Below are 17,692 nucleotides of genomic sequence, written 5' to 3'. Positions count from 1 at the left end.
TTTGATTAAAAATAGAGAATAAAGCTAGATACCTCAGTGCTTAGTTACAAACTGATTTATTTAACAGAGTCCATGAAATATGAATCTACAATATTTTTAGATGTATTTGCTTGTTGGCATAGGCTCCAGCTTCCTGTGACCCTGCTCTGTACAGTATAAGCAGGTTAAGAAAATGGATGGATGATTTGAAAGTAGCATGTAACTGTAAAGAAAAAATATTGTAGCTAAGGTTTACAGACGATGGATCTGTTTATTTCTGTACTGTATGTATGTTACTTTTTTCAGCAGTGAGAGATGCCAGACCTTTAACACTTTTCATCACACATTGCAGGACTGAAAGCTGCTTCCAATAGCCTCTCACAACTCCATAGTGGATGTGACACATCCAGACACACTTAGTGCAGACGATGCTGCTCTGCATGTTCACTTTAGTCAGTGAGTTATGCAAGGCTGTATCTATTAATCCACTGTGGATTGTAGGTGGGGCCAAGCGCCTAAATAGCCTGAATCATCTGCATTAAAACGTTCTGTTTGTTATTAGTAACAGAATTTTTATCAGTTCCATATAATGAACCAATAGGGACCTACTAAAAGTTATTTGAGGTTTAGAAGGTTGATCATTAGTAATACAGTTATTTCTAACAAAGATAACACAGATAAAGAACAATTAAGCATTTATGGGATTAATAATGGCAGCTGTGTAATTTTACTAATCACTCTTAGAATTTGTTAGTGTGATGTTTGATGATGCATTCTACCTGTATACACTAATGCTAAGCAATATATTATCGATGCAATAGACATGAAAAATATTACAAACCACACCAGATATTTCATCATCTTTATTTGGATATTTTAGTTAATAGTATTGAAGTAGAACCCCATTTGATTTTTTTTTGGCTTGAATAATTAAAACTAAAAACTTGTGAACGTCCTATAACTGATAATTTAAAGAAGCATCTTTAACTTTGAACCAAGGCATTGTGAGTGTTTTTTTATCCCTAATTATTTAGGATAATTATTTATCCTAAAAACAATCCATTTCAAATTCCGCAAACAACCATCTTAGCTAAACTAAACATTTTAACATGTTAATTAGTTTCACTCAAGAAGGCTGTAAGGTCAGGATATCCACTTGATGCAAATTGATAGCTTGCTTTTCAAAAGAGGTGAGTGTTTTTTGTGACTCTAAATTGGTTTTGTTATGGGTGAGTGTAGGTGTGTGCAAGAATTTTGTTATATGATGGAAGGATAGATGTTTCTGTGAAAACATAAAGCTATGGATCTTGATCAATGGATTTTGGGAAAATGGCTCCAAAATTACATTGACTAACAATTAGCTGTAGTTATGTGTGTTCACACCAATAAACTCAAAGAATTTAACAACAGTGCACATGAGCAACTCATCAAACTGCTGATAATAAAGCACCTAACATTTCCAGTAAACTCAGTACTAACTTGTCCATTTGTATGACTCCAATGAGCACTAGTTGTGTCTGTTTAAAAAAATGATGACATCTGCATCTTTTGAGACAAATTCTGATCAGTAGTTGGTGCTGCATAGTAAAATGGTAAAAAAGATAGTTTTGCTGTGATATTGTGAACATACAGATACAAAGAAGTCAGGAGGGCAGCGAGGGCACTAGATTTTCAGATGCAATGTTGTCAGTTCAGTCCTCACCTCTGGCTCATTGTATGATCAAGAAGAAGCAATTGAAGTTGTCAGTGCTAAAATTAATATATAATCAGCTCCAAAGTCATAGAAGAAGTGTTTTGATTATTACTGCACAAAACACCAAAAATAGGAAACACAAAATATGGGCAAAAACAGGAAAAAGACTGAGTTCAAGGGTCTGGAAGAAAATCTAAAGCTTTAGAAAACATGCCTCACCAGGTAATTTGTAGTGACCATGTAATTACCAGTCTAGGGCAGTGACAAAAAAGAGGTTCAGCAGTGACCAAGGTGATGGTGTGACATGTCTGCACCTTTCAGTCATTTGCAGCTATTTCCTGGGTTGTGTATATACAGCTGACCTATTGCCCACTGGTAGCTAATAAACACTCAGCCTATAGGGTTACCTGCCTTTCACTGAGATGAAGAGGCCTTGTACATGATATCAGTGCTGATTCTCATAGGATTTCAGAGCTGATAATAGGAACAACATTTATGCAAAAACTCAACTTCAGTTTAATACACGAGAATTCACTAAAATTCATAGCTATTTACAGATTATAAACACTACTACATTAAAGAGTGGATTATCTGACTGTGAAAAAAGACTCAAACCATAATGCACATAGAGATAAACTGCTTCCTAAGTGCACACAAAGTTTAAATGGATTTCATAAAATATTCTAGCTATTAAAACATCATTTTAAAAGCATGTACTGCACAATCTACTAATACTCAATACTCATTTAAATCAATTACAGATATTTACATGACTTTCAGAGCTGCTTGGTAAAAATAATAATTACTATGTCCACAATTGTAGGTCTCAAGTAGTGTTCAAGCATAATATTTTATTCTTGTTTATCTATAAAAATGTAGGCAAAAATATTGTAACAAATTTAATATATTGCACTTGTAAACCACCTAAATATTAAGAACTACTTTTCAATACCTGTTAGAATACTTTTTACATTAGAAATACATTTTAAGTAATCTGAGGCTATTACATTTACTTTAACTTGATTTATTTTACAGTAAAATAATTAATAGGTGCTTAGGTTTTATAAGGAAAAAGCAGAAAACCTGAAGAAAAACTAATTTGTACATAAGAAAAACATGAGCTCCAAAAGGGAATGACTAGTCCAGGATTTGAACCCAGCTGTCTGAAAAGCATTTAAACTAATGTTTTGTCTCCTTTTCATTAAATCTACTATTTCACTGGATTAATGTGGGTTTATTTCGGTCATTTTTATGTTTAGTAGGATTATATAATTGTAGATTATGCTTAAACTGATGCATAATAACACAGGAAACAAGAAAAAAAAATGTTATTATAAATAAAACGTGGTAATTGAAGCCTATAGTGCCTCTATCTCAAATTACTAATCTGTAGAATAGTTGTGCAGTCTCACCTGACCCTGAGTTTAGGCCCTAAAATGTAGGATCATTGTGCCAGTTTAGCTTGGAGGAACCAAGCAAATGCAATTTATCCTTACATTACTATGTTGGATTTTAATTTGCTAAACATTCATTTGAAAGTACTGCAGTTACTCTGAAAACGGGGTGAGAAAGTAGCCATGCACATTCAGGAGAACATAATGAAGTGTTGGATAAACTGTGATCATATTAGTGAAGTACATTTACACAGTTTCACACCTGTCATCTACTGACTGCAGGTCTCTAACTGACTATGTCTAATGGACAAAAAATATGGCAGGCCACTTGGAATTCTGTGTTTTCACTGCATCCTTCTATACTAGCATTTGACATATTAGAAAAGAGGATCATTTGGCTCCTTCCATGCCTGCTTCTCACTGCCATGCAAGTGATTCAGGATTGGGTTGTCAATGCATGGTATTTTGTTGTTTCCTCTCATGACCACAGCCACACTGCAGGTGTCAGGCTTCCGGATAACTTCACACCACTCTGGATAATCCACTGGTTGTTGTCCACTTGGAAAAACAAAATACAAAAAAATTAGAGTGAAATAAACAGTAGAACCTGATGTTATACACATCAGCACCTTATTTCCCAAAAAATTTTTTATAGTCTTGTCTTGTTAACTTGGTGTGGTTTTTATACTGATGCAGGAACTTCTTACTGCATTTATAAAATGCCACAGACTTCTGATGAATTTGGCACCTAAAAAGGAACAGGCACACCTTCTTGCCAGTGAGATGGTCCTTAAGACCCTTTATAGAACAAGCCTGTCGCAAAAGTGATACATACATCTTTATGCTTCCCACTGCCACAGGCAATGCATAAAATCTAACCAGCTGATGTTGAGTGGGAAGCCCCCAATCCTATTCTCACCCCAATACCCTATCTTTCCATCCTTTCTGCATTGCCAGAGTGTTAAACCTGAGGCCAAATGGCAATGCATTTTAGTGGTCATAAAATGAGCCGTAGTTAGACTGTCACTTTTAGATCTCATCCAAGGAATATCTCCATTTCAATGATATATTCCTAATTATATTCCATTAATTAGACTTGCAAGTTGTGGTTTTTAATAAATATTCTGCTTAGGTGCAACTGTCGATCCAAATGTGATGTGTGAAACCTTCTGTGACAAGACCCTGAAGGTTGCTGAGGGTTGTGTTGGTGTTTCCTCTCTCAGGTCACCCTGGATATCACAGAGGAGTTGCAGTGCACAGCTTCATGGCAACTCCGGTCTATACTGGGAACTGAGAAGGACAGCTGTGAGGGCTCTGAGGGCAGATAAGGAGGTGTTTGTTACAGGAATCTGTGAGCAAGTCACACAACATCTATGGTGAAGTGACCCACATCCTGCTTACAGGTGAATCAAAGTATCACACAAATCCAAATTTGGAGAGCTACAGTCAAGGCGGCAGATGGAATGGTCCTTACAGATGATGCTGCAGTTGTGACCCGATGGGCTGACTACTTTGAGCAGCTGTTTAAAGCTTGTCCTCTGGCTAGGATGTTGGACATCCTCCAATTAGCTGTGAACCACCCAGTCTCACTGAGATTGCACACATAGTGAACCAGCTTAGGATAGAGAAGGCTGCAGGGATCAGTGGTATCCAGTGTGAACTTCTCCAGGCTGGTGGTAAGGCTGTCATCATGGCATTGCAAACAATCTTTGCTTCCATTTGGGAGACAGGCATCATCCCAACATCATCCCAATTAACAGGAAAATGGGACTTGTTGCCCCTATCTGCAAAGGAAAGGGTGATCACCTGGATTCCGGCAACCCCAGGTTATAATACTGCTCTCGGTGCCAGGTACGGTCCTTATTAGGGTCATCCTCATTGGGATCTGTGATCATTTGCTCCTACCAGTGGCCGGAACAGTTTGGTTTTACACCTTAGAAGTCTACCATCAACCATATCCTGGCACTGAGGGTCCTCATCGAGCTCAAACATGAATATTGGCAGAGTTTCTTTGCAGTCTTTGTTGATCCTTGTAAAATGTTCAACTCAGTTGATCGAGCTGCCCTGTGGAACATACTGAGATTTCATGAGATCCCACGGAAGATGCTAAATATCATGGAGGGCCTGTGTACTGATACTATGAATGCTGTCCAGAGTGGAGGCAGAACATCTGTATTTTTCCCAGTTGATTCTGGGGTTCATCTGGGGTGTGTTCTTACTCCTACTCTGTTCAGTGCTTGCATGGACTAGGTGTGGAGCAGGGTTGTGGAGTCCAGCGGCTGTGGGGCATCTGTTGGTGAAGAAATATTCACTGATCTTGACTTGCCAACAATGCTGTGATCTTTGCGGAGTCAATGGAGGCTCTAGTCAGGGCTGTTGAGAGACTGAGCGAGGAGTTTGAGTGTCTGGGCTTGCGAGTGTTTTGGATAAAAACCAAGAATCAGACCTTTAATGAGCTCTTGGGCACAGCCGTCAGTAGTGTGTGTGTGTCAGTGGAGAGACTGTCGACCTTGTCAAGAGGTATACTTACCTCGGCAGTGACATTCATGTCACTGGTGATTCTTCCTATGAAGTCAGAAGACAAATTGCAAGAGCATGGGGATGAGGTAATGAGGCAAATTACCTGTATTGTGAGGGAACATCAGAACTACGGACATGTGGAGCGATTCCCTGAGGGTGATCTGACTTGTAGGATCCTCATGGTTGAGGACCCGAATGGCTGGACCAGGCCAAGGGGACACCCATGTAACACCTGGCTGCAGCAGATAGATGGTCATTCCCAGAGGGTGGGACTGGAGCTCGTCTTTGCCTGGGGGGTTGCCAACTGGGATCCCAAGCTGTTTTGTTATGTGGTGGGTACAGAAACGTGCTGTACCACTGCATGCTCCCCAACCTGACCTGACAGAGTGCTCATATATTAATATGATTAATAACAAATGATGGCAAGCTAATATGGCCATATGTTATATTTTTGCATTTGCTGTCACACCCATGTTTTAGCATTGTCTGAGCCTCTGATCTTACATAGACAGGAAGGATTTCACTGGCCATAATTATGGTAAAGGCATTGTTTAAATACCAATTGTAATAGCAAGAGAGGTGGATAAATGGATGAGATATAACTGGGCAAAGAAACAATGTATGACATGATTCAGACTAATTAGGAATACATAACATATTTTTATCAAACCAGCTTAGTCAATTTAGGATGCGTGGAGGGCTGAGCACATTCCAGCAGTGATGGATACTAGTCAAAAACCAACCCCAATTGTGATATCAGATCATTGAAGGGCATAAGAACAATGGGAGTAAGCAAATGCTCAAATCAAGTCAAACATTATGACCATGATGTTACTTGGCTAGTCAATAAGAGTTTAATTCAAACATAAGACTGGGTAAGGCTCTCTTTAGAGAATAAAATGTAGAAAAGTCAATAAAAAGGCCGGAAGTCAAATTGTGAAAGAAGTTAGAAAAGTGGCGAGCTAAACTTCTTAACAAAAATCCAAACTGAAAAACAAAAAACTGTTCTTAAAATTCTTAACACTAGTATGATGTCATTTCCCCTAATACCACTATTTGTTTCTTTTGTTGTCCTAATTGCAAAGCTTGGATCCCAGACTATGTGTCATCATGGATACCATAACTAAAACAATATAATGGCACTCATGAAATCAGAACACAAAATGGTGCCAGCCATGAAGAATGGGTATCAAAATGGCAATGTTTTAACATAATTGGCATATCACCAGTGTTTGAAGTGGACAGGAACAACTGAAAATGCATTCTTTCTAACCCACAATTGTATACCAAGTCCCAGTCACATACCTTGCAGTTTTAAGATAAGTAGTTTCTTTTTCTTTGGGTGTCAAATCCATGGAGGATACAGAAGAAAAAAATCAGCCTTTAAAAATACTACATTAATTCACTTATTGGCAGATTTCCATAGTGTGGAATCCTGAGGAGTTCAGATTGATAATTTTAACACGTGGGAGAGGTTAATTATTTGCTGAGTTATTCAGTATACAGTATGTGTAATAGTGTATTGTATGTTTCTGCATGCAGAAACATGCTTTCATGGTTGAAAGAAATGGAAGAGGCTGTAAGAAGCAGAACCAACCTGCAATATGACCACAAACCCCAGAGATCCAGAGATCCCTTATTATGCCCTCCCTGCTCATCATGGTATAAACGCTGAATAATTTAGAAGCCACAGCAAAGTCGACACTGCAACTGAGCAAGGCAGTTATTCAGAATTCTAAAATTTCCAGGTCTATTAGTTCATACCGGTAAACTAGGATGCAGCATATGTAAGACAATGAATTTACTTAGCCAATCTACAAGCCAAAGACTTAAGTGCCAAAACATTGGAGTGAGTGTTCGCTGTAACGGCACAGACAGAGCTAGATAAATACTCAAAAAGAATCAAAAGCTTATAAAAACTTAACTTTGTGAACTTTTAATATAACCTAAATAACTGGTTCAGATTTCCTAGAAGTTTCATCAAGGAAATGGTCTAACACAATCAGTGAAAAGCTAAATCAATTAGTGCTAGCCTATGGGAGCAACTTGCTTGAGTATTCCATGTCAAAGAAGCTCAGGTAATTACAGACTAAATATCATTACTTTGCTACAACAGAAGTTGTTGGTAATGAGAGGCATGGTATAGGGCATGGCTAAGCACCAGCTCTATTGGTTGTAGCATTTCACCCAAAAACTAGTCCTATAAAAATATTTAGCTTATGACCTTTGATTTGATTCTTATAGAAAACATGTAGTGATCTTTTAGATATACTTAAAATATTTATGATAAACTTGTAGATATTGGCTCCGGCAGACCCCATGACCCTGTAGTTAGGATATAGCGGGTTGGATAATGGATGGTTGGAACTTATAGATTATTTTATGCAACTGTAATTGTGTGCTTTTTATAGTTTTGTAGTTAACTGTTTAACTGGACATCAATTAGTATCACCTATACAGCAACCTGAAGTAAGATGCACTTTCACACTATAATGCACTTTCTCAATATAATATATTCAATATACTGGAAATTACCTTTATTACACATGTTATTAGTGTTTAAAAAGAGCATCCAGACATTTCTTTGTTACTTCTATACTGCCCATTCTATATCACTGTTCCTGCATTACTGACTATGTTGAATTACTCATTCTCATTTGGATTTCGTTAGGTGCTCCACTCTAACCCTATATACGAAAAAGCTGGTTAATTAAATGGTATAGTATGAGTAAATGTGTGCATGAGAGTGTTGTGTGATGATGTCCTATCAAATCAAACATTTTACTTCTGCTCTGTGCTGCTCCTGGCAGGCATCAGCTCTCCATGAGTCTTTAATGAGTAAAGCAAGTTCAGAAAATGAGCTGACATGATAACCAGTGGTTTCCCAGCATTAGAGTCCAGAGTTCAGACTCTGGCATATTTGTGTGTTCTAACTTTGTCTGTATGAATATTTCCCTGGGTACTTTGGATTTCCTCACATGTGTATGACAGGTTAAATGCAAACTCTACATTGGCCCCCATATGAGTGTATGTGGGTCTGAGCAGGGGTTTATCTATGGTGGAGTGATTTCCACTCCAGAACTATTTTCCTGCCCTATTTAAAAGTGGTGCTGGGAATGACTTTAGTCCCAGTTACCCAGAATTGCACATTTTGCAGTGGTTGAATGGAATGTTCAAACTTCACACAGAAAAAATCAAAGCTAGAAATCCAAAATTCTCAATAGCTAAGTTAAAGGCAAGTATTATATTAAAATAAATGTCTTATTTTCTCTCATTTTTGCATTTTATAATTTAAACCAGGAAAATTGTTGAAGCTAGTTTTGATTACACACATAACAAGAGAGAGTGATTCTTTGCAGTAATAGTAGAAGTACCACACTTACTCATCACAGCAGCCCACTCCAAAAGGTTTGAGGCAGATGCACTGGTAGCAGTCCTTGGTTAGCCAAGTTTCACCAAAGCCAAATACTTGACTCTTGTATTCACAGGTTCCTGTTAGCCAAAGGTTAAAAAATGATGTTAAAGGCCCAGGCATCTTCAGTTACTCCTCCTAAGAAACAACTAGAAATATTAGCTGAAATACTCATTTGTGAAATCATTTACTGGCACAAGATTGGTGTTCTATCCTATAGGCAAAATTCCTTCCGGATACTTTTCAAGAAAAGCATGACGGCTACCATGCATTCACATTTATAATTATTATAAAATGATTTAAAATAAAAAAAGAAGAAAACCTGGTTACTGAATTCAAACCAAGAATGCTGGATCTTGTGAGACAACAGAACTAACAATTGTGTCACCTTAGAAGAAGTATATAGCTGTAAGTAAAATTAATTAAATAATACTCCTCTAGACATAAATATTGACGTTTTATTTTTGTATATTAATTTTATTTCAAAATGTATTTATTTTTTGTCTTGAATTGTGTAATTATAATGCTGTTAGCCTTGAATTAATAACAATGTGAAGCACTCTTTTCATTATCTCTGCCTTCCAATAAAAGACAGTGGCCACAAATATCAGGGAGATAGGGAAATTAAGGAATAAAAACACCAGTGAAATCTGGTGCTGAGTGGCACACTGATCTCCTAAAACAGTCACATATATTAAAGTAAGAAAGGAAAGCTTACCTTTGGCATTAAAGTAACATTCTCCACTAGTATAAGTAGCTAGACAAGGCAACAGCATACTGATAAGGAAAACCCGATTGAGGAAGTCAAAAAGGGACCATCCATGCAGCCTGCCCATTTTTTTCTCTTTTTTTTTCTTCTTTCTTTAGGTTGTTCCTCTCAGATTTTCCAGCCACTATCTGCCAGGTGACACTAGCAAGCAGCTATTTATACCAAGCAGGGCTTCAAAATTGTTTACCTTCACTAAAACGCCTACCCCAGAGCCATTGTGTTACACAACACGTCATCACTGCATGTAACATTTGGGGTGAGAAGATAAGATGGGCTCAGTTTGCTTAGTGTATTTATTGTGTTTAACACATCAGGCAGGCTAATACATTGTTTTCCAGGGAGACTGTAGCAAAAGAAGACTGAGAGTTACTGAGCATATTCTGTCAGTTCAAAAGAGATTTTTTTTTCTTACTTTATTATTTTTTAGTAAAAGGCACAAATCTTCTTTAAAAAAATCAAATAAACATTATATTTCTTGTAGTTATGTAGCACCATTGCAAACTTATTTGTTTGAGTATTTGAAATGTATTGCTAAAATCATTACAATTTAGATATTTCTTAATATGTATTCAAATGTGCTCAGAATCTGGGCCAGGGTGGCACAGTGGTAGTGCTGCTGCATCCCATTAAGAAGACCAGGGTTTGTGTCCTGGGTCCTCCTTGTGTGGTGTTTGCATGTTCTTCTGTGTCTTCTGTGTGGATTTCCTCCAGGAGCGCCAGTTTCCTCTCACAGTCAAGAGACATGAACATTAGGTGAACTGGCATGGCTCTAGTGTGTGCTTGGGGTGTGTGTGTTTGCCCTGTGATGGACTGGCACCTTGTCCAGGGTATATTCCTTGCCTTGTGACCTATGCTCACTGGGATAAGCTCCTTGCAACCATGGTCAGGACTAAGTGGGCTAGAGAATAACTGACTGACTTCTGAATATGGCCCAAATGAATTCCTCTCACCTTCATTTCATATAGTCTTACAAAAGCAAAATAACATATGCTGTTTCATATTTATGAGGATTACGTTTTTAAAAAATGAATATATACACAACATTTACTGTTTTATTCAACAACGTAGAAACAGTCATTTGCAAACAGATGCCTACGGGGTGATACAGTGGGTGGCACTACTCTCAAACAAATCCAGCATCTTGGGTTTGAATTCTATTCTCATTTGTTGTCTGTGTAGAATCGTCATGTTCTCATTATTTTTGTGTGGGTTCTCTCCAAGTTTTCTTCCCACATCTCCAAACACATATTTGCTGTTTCTAGATTGGCCAAGTATGAGTATGGGGGTATGCGCCTGAGTGCCCCATTCAGCCTTGGTTTCTGCCTTATGTCCAGTGCTGCTGGGATGGACTCCACCACCCACAAGTCTAAAATGGATTGAGTGGGTTTGAAAATGCTATGGTATATACAGTAAGTGATTTTATAAAAATAATGAATGAAAGCAAAAACATCCAAACATCTGGCAATTACTGTACCTGACAACATTTTAAGGTAATTAATATGTTTTGTACTGTCTTCTTTAAAAATTATTAAAATTGAATATAATTTTATCAAAGCATTGTTACAGTTAAAATTACTGTATATCTGCTGGATGTGACAGCAGCAGAAACTAATTTTATTTTATACATACTGCTTAAATTATTAGTGTCAGCTTTAAGCACTAAGTACATCACAAAACATTGAAACATTATTGATTGCAGAAATGAAGAGGATATACAAATATAGGAGAAAAGGGATGAATAATTAACAGTTTTATCCAATAAACATAAACTATTTACACACAAATACATAGACTCAATTATAAAGTGATTGTATGTCCAAATATTCCATGTGTTGTTGTACATCATTCCTTGATTAAAATGTTAGAACAATCTGGATGAGAACAAGTCATTCAGCCCAACAAAGCTCATCAGTCGAATCCATGTAATTTTTTCCAAAATAACATCAAATCTAGCTTTGAAGGACCCTAAAGTACTACTGTCTACCACACAACTTGGCAACTTATTCCATGATTCTATGGTTCTCTGTTTGATGTCACACTGCACCATATTGTCTTCTGTTTTTGAACTATGTATTTTGATTTGTGTTATGATTTCTGTTTTATTTTTACAATAATTACTCATCTATTGAAGCTCTGTTTATCATATTAAATACCTATGCAATATGCCAAAAAAGATCCATCTGCAGGAGCTCTGTCCATGTTGATGGCTCCTGTCCAAATGAATGTCATCTTTTGGGTGATGCCCACTTTTATGATGTCCAAGGCAGAGGGGACATTGCCAACTCTGGCCACTGCAGGTATAGATAGGTGTCCTCGTTGGTATTCTTGACCGAACTGCAGTGGAAATAAAGGATACAGTTAGCACCGGCGCCCCATTTAATCCTGGAGTGATATTGCTTACCTCATCAGAGCCAGAAAGATGGCCCCCTGGCCCACACACGTGAAGAGTATTTCAGAGTGTTTTTTTTCCGGCTTCAACTTTGATTCCTTTTTTAGCATATATGTTGGAAGAAAGATATGTCTGATTCTTGGTGTTGAATTTTCTTCTGATACTTTTGACATTTCTTCTCCTTGTTACTTCAATTAATTTATTTTGCCTTCCTTTTCTCAGCAAACTTTATGTTGTGGATATTGAAGCATTATTCACAATGTCTCCATTTGTGAATCTCTCAATCTTCAGTGTCTAAGGATGACAGAACTCAATGCCAGTCCCTGGCAGACCTGCATTATGTGAAATTTTAAACTTTTAAAATGAAAATATTTCTCATAATGTTTAAAGGTTGTAAGTAAATAAGGCACTAGATGTGTATGTAGTTCCTAAAGTTCACACATAATTTGTTTTATTATTTCGCAATGTTAAAAAAATGTTACATGACAGTGCCACCTCTGGCAGCTGCATCGTTGCCTTACCCCACAGGGTGGACCAGCCTGATAGTGTAGTGGGGGCTAAATGACCACCTGGAGCTGGGCCTGTCTGTACCTCAGCTGGTTAGATAACTTGTATGTCTGGCCTGTCTGCAATATGATCTATGAGAGTGAGGTCCATTCCCAATGGCACTGTGAGCTGCAGTAAGTAAATAGCAAGCCTGATCTAATTTCCAATGGCATCTTTCACAGAGAACACCATCACAAATGTACTTTACATAGCAGGGAAAGTGATAAAAAATATTTGAAATACTGTATATGATAACGAGTCTATGTTTTAAAATGCTGTTATCAATTTTGTCATTGATGGTTTTAATACTAATTAGAATTGGTATGTGGTAAACACCATATTCAGTATTTTAATACCTTGGTTAACGAATCCTCTGAGAATGAAGCTCCTTTATAATGAAGATGTACAGCAGTACAATAGTTATTGTGCAACCTCCCTACATGAAATAGTCACTGTCTGTTGTAGATTGTGTATACTGTTGAAAGTTATTACTGTATACATACGTGTTTATTTATTTCGCAGGTACCCAGTATTGCCCAGTATGAAACAAAAATGTACAGCTACATCTTTAGATATTAAAATGGAGATTATATGCTACTTTATAATGAGAGTATAAAGTGGAGAAAAGAAATTTCAAGTAGCAGAATCACTTGAGTTATCACAAAGGGAGTCAGTGCAGAGCACTGAAGAGGGAACATTTAGCTGGAAGCAGGAGGCAGTGCTCTGCTAAGATCCATTGGCCCACTGGAGATTCTGCCTAAGGAAATGGATGAAGCGGTACAGAATGGTCTCTGATTCAAAACTAGCCATATTTCATATCAATAGAATCAATTTGCATGTCCCTTACTGGCCCAGGTGAAAATGAAAGCACTTAGGTACAACTCTTTGTTACTTTGTTTAGGCAGTTTAGGAACTTCCTGTGGTGGATAGCTTATACACTCATGTAAATCCAAGCACAGTCACCCTTGAAAAGCTGGTCTGATGCTCCATCCCCTCTGCCATAAATTTTACATCCTGAGTCATTCCTAATTACTTGGGGGGTTGATTAGGTAAATATCAAATCACCACTGTTGTCATTAATAAAGTAAAGAATGCCTCCTGAAACATTATTATTACATTTGCTTTGTCTAGTTTACAAATAAAGACATGCAAAATATTTATCAACATATATGCTAGATCTCACTTCACCACACTATTATCTCACATTGCAAAAAATCGGGTTCTTTTTACAAGGATCTAGTCAAAATTTTTTCAGCACTCTGGCGAGAACTCATTACTGTAATTCTAAAGTAAACCTGCCAGAACCTTCTTATTTATTTGATATTTTGTGACATATAAAAAGCCATTTTAGACAGGGCCATCCAGTAATTCATTTCTGTCTTTGTCAGGTGGAGGTTAAATGCTGAGTTTTATGCATTGTCTTCAGTGCATACTCTCATACTTGTTATTTTCTTGATTTAATATTGTTTTGTCATTATATCCTGTTTCTCAAATAAGTGGATGATAAAAAAAAAACCCAGTCAGTTCGTAACAGTCATGAAGCTTGAAAACACTATTAGAGCATGTTAGCTTGCATGGAAATGCTGTGTTAAGGTTATAATTCTAATGTATTTCCTTGCAAATACCATTAGATTAAAATTTTCCATTTGGTGTCATGATGTGAATAGGCAGCTTACAGTTGCCTTCTTTGCATCATTACATAACAAGAATTTATCTGGTATAGATTTCATGAGATTTGTGGATAAATAAGGGCAAAATTTTAACTTTGCAAAAAAAATAAAAATTTCAGGGTTTTTTTAAGCAAGGTGAGAAGCATTACTATACAAATCATAACTGGAAGATGTTCACTGACTTTTTTGTAATCAAAAACTGTAGAAATGTATACAGCTAATACATCAATTGCCGTGTTATGGTGCTTTTGCACACTATTGTATAATGTCAAACTGATAGGGTAATTAATTAAAGCAATTAATATTTGCCAAGCATTTAAGAGACATTTTTTTCATAAGAGAAACTTACTTCCTTAAAAGAGTCTCTATCTGTGGTGGCTGGTAAAAAAAATTTGGACAGGGGTGTATCTTTTTGGGGAGCAACCTGAAGCAGCACTTATGTATTATATAGTGCCTTTCACATCACTCTGCCTATCTAGTTATTCCACATGTTCTTGTGGTCCTCATTATAGTGCCAGTGCGCATCTTGGCCTGTCCAGTACCAGACCCATAGAACAAATCCAGGCTAAAATGTATTATACCCTTTCAATCATGCTGCCCAATCTGATGCCAGCTTTCCCATTTCTACTGTGTTCCAAAACTTCAATACATGACATCCACAGTCCCCTTATTTTTCCCATAACTTGCCCAAGTATATTGTATACTACACCTGTCTTTAAATTGCCCAGTCCTTTGCCAACTTGCCCAGTTCCCCATTCTGACAAAACCCACACCATAATGTCCACTACCCCACCTCCATAATCTTCCAATAACATGCACTTCCATCTGTCCTATAAAACACATCCATAGCATAAGTCCAATCCAAATCTTTTTCTGCCTCTGTTAATAGAGTACCCAGTCCTTGGCCACTGTACTCCATTAATCCTCAACATCTATTCACCAATCCTCTGATTTTTCGCAAGTCTTGCATCCCACCTTATCATTTGCTACACCATCAGAGTCATTCCCACCATAATTTTATTTTACATTTGCTGCCAGTTTGCCCAGTACTATGCAAGTTTGCCAGGCATACCTCACCTGGGCACAAATACACACTGTAAGATCCACAGACCCCCCTTAAAACTTAACTCCCTCCCCAACCTGTCTTGTACTTCACCCACAGGAGAAGTCCAAACTAAATCTTATTCTGCCTTTATGATCAGGATACCTATACAGGTATTTCCTTGAACATAAATTTTGTCCTGCTTTCCTTCAGAACTGAAAATTTCTCAATAACCTTCTTATTAAATTGAGTCATTTCACTAAGCCATCTATATCACTGTTTCCCAACCTTTATTGCTTTGGTGGCACACTTTTTGTAACCAAAATCATCCAAGGCATACCACTATCTTACTAACCACAAACATATTATATCTGATTCACATGCTCAACTGTTCGAAGGTGGAGGGACTACCAGAGAAGACAGTAAAAAAACAGCTCCAATATAAGCGTTCACAGCCATGGCACTTGGTGAGCACTTTACTGGCATCTCAATGTTGCTTCAAAACCCCTGCCCCCCCATCTCTGCCTTAGAGGTAACTCCTATGCCCACTATCCACTGGTCCTGTGACTCTCGCTGACAACCACACACTCAGGGCAGATGAGTTCTAGTAGTACTCTAAGTCTGCAACATGGCAATCACGGAGCTGGTTTTATGCCAGCTTCTCCAGGCAGGCCTCTCCTCCTCACACTGGTATCAAGCACCAGCGGAGCTTGTCCCTCTCAGTTCCAGAGCCAAGTGCGCTACACTATTATTTCCACGACACACCTGGTTAGCTCTCACGATGCACCACTGTGCTATGGCACACTGGTTGAAAAACACTTCTCTAGATGACTGCTGATACTTTCATGCCACTTGCATTTTTCAGAACGATGCTTTAGGTCTCCTACCCCCATCATTGCCTACAACGCTTCGACACTTTGAAACAGCAAACAGGGAAAGCAAAGAAAGGCATTACTTACACCACATCCAGTTAGTCAACTCTGTTTGTCATAACAAGAGTGGAAAAAGTCCGTGTGTAAGCTCGTCCTTGATCTCTTGCCTGTTGCTGAATTCTTAAATCAGGTCCAAGTTCCTTAATCTCAATTTATGAAGGGGTATTTCATTAAAGAAATAAACAAAGTTTCTTTGGTTTGTGAAGTTCCACTTTAAGTTGCCACCCCCATAAAGCCATGTTCACTCATCTGTAGTTACGTTAATGGCGGGTGTGAACTGTGAGCCATTGACGTGAACTTGAAATAGTGCTTCGACAATTATCCAATCACTTTAGATTAAAAAAACTTAAAACAATACTAATTCACTGCCAATAAATGTGGGAGTGTCTGGGGCATAGAGAGCTGCGTCCCCTGAAAAATCTGAGAGCAACCAATAAAAGGGCAGCTTCAGGTCACCTGCTTACCAAACGATCAAGGACTTATTCACTCTCATTTGGCTGGAACACTTCACTAAGGAATTAAAGGAATTCACACAGAAATTAAACAATTACAAGTCGGAACCAATTTTTAGTGGATATTGGCATGCGCTGACACCAGGCATGTTGTGCAAATCAACAAATTTATTTAATGATTATTTCGCATTACAGTAATCCCTCCTCCATCGCGGGGGTTGCGTTCCAGAGCCACCCGCGAAATAGGGAAATCCGCGAAGTAGAAACCATATGTTTATATGGTTATTTTTAGAATGTCATGCTTGGGTCACAGATTTGCGCAGAAACACAGGAGGTTGTAGAGAGACAGGAACGTTTTTCAAACACTGCAAACAAACATTTGTCTCTTTTTCAAAAGTTTAAACTGTGCTCCATGACAAGACAGAGATGACAGTTCTGTCTCACAATTAAAAGAATGCAAACATATCTTCCTTTTCAAAGGAGTGCAAAGCAAGCAGTCAAAAAAAAAATCAATAGGGCTTTTTGGCTTTTAAGTATGCGAAGCACCGCCGGTACAAAGCTATTGAAGGCGGCAGCTCACACCCCCTCTGTCAGGAGCAGGAAGAGAGAGAGAGAGAGAGACAGAAAAACAAAGTCAAAAATCAATACGTGCCCTTTGAGCTTTTAAGTATGCGAAGCACCGTGCAGCATGTCCTTCAGGAAACAGCTGCACACAGCCCCCCTGCTCACACCCCCCTACGTCAGCGCAAGAGAGAGAGAGAGAGAAAGAAAGTAAGCTGGATAGCTTCTCAGCCATCTGCCAATAGCGTCCCTTGTATGAAATCAACTGGGCAAACCAACTGAGGAAGCATGTACCAGAAATTAAAAGACCCATTGTCCGCAGAAACCCGCGAA

At 38.1% G+C, this 17,692-nt stretch overlaps 1 protein-coding gene across 1 annotated transcript; it reads right to left on the bottom strand.

Annotated features, from left to right (window-relative positions):
• Nucleotides 1-1,977: 1,977 nt before the first annotated feature.
• Nucleotides 1,978-9,905, bottom strand: msmp2 (microseminoprotein, prostate associated 2). Its single transcript, XM_028793380.2, has 3 exons — nt 9,717-9,905; nt 8,970-9,078; nt 1,978-3,624 (listed from the first exon to the last, which is right to left on the bottom strand). Exons 1-3 carry the CDS (start codon nt 9,832-9,834, stop codon nt 3,444-3,446), a joined length of 408 nt encoding a protein of 135 aa, XP_028649213.2. The 5' UTR covers nt 9,835-9,905; the 3' UTR covers nt 1,978-3,443.
• Nucleotides 9,906-17,692: the final 7,787 nt, after the last annotated feature.

The sequence above is a fragment of the Erpetoichthys calabaricus genome, chromosome 2, assembly GCF_900747795.2.
Source record: "Erpetoichthys calabaricus chromosome 2, fErpCal1.3, whole genome shotgun sequence".
Taxonomy (NCBI): Eukaryota; Metazoa; Chordata; class Cladistia; order Polypteriformes; family Polypteridae; genus Erpetoichthys; species Erpetoichthys calabaricus.
The sequence above is the reverse complement of the archived record's forward strand: the minus strand, read 5'-3'. Positions and strand labels throughout refer to the sequence as shown.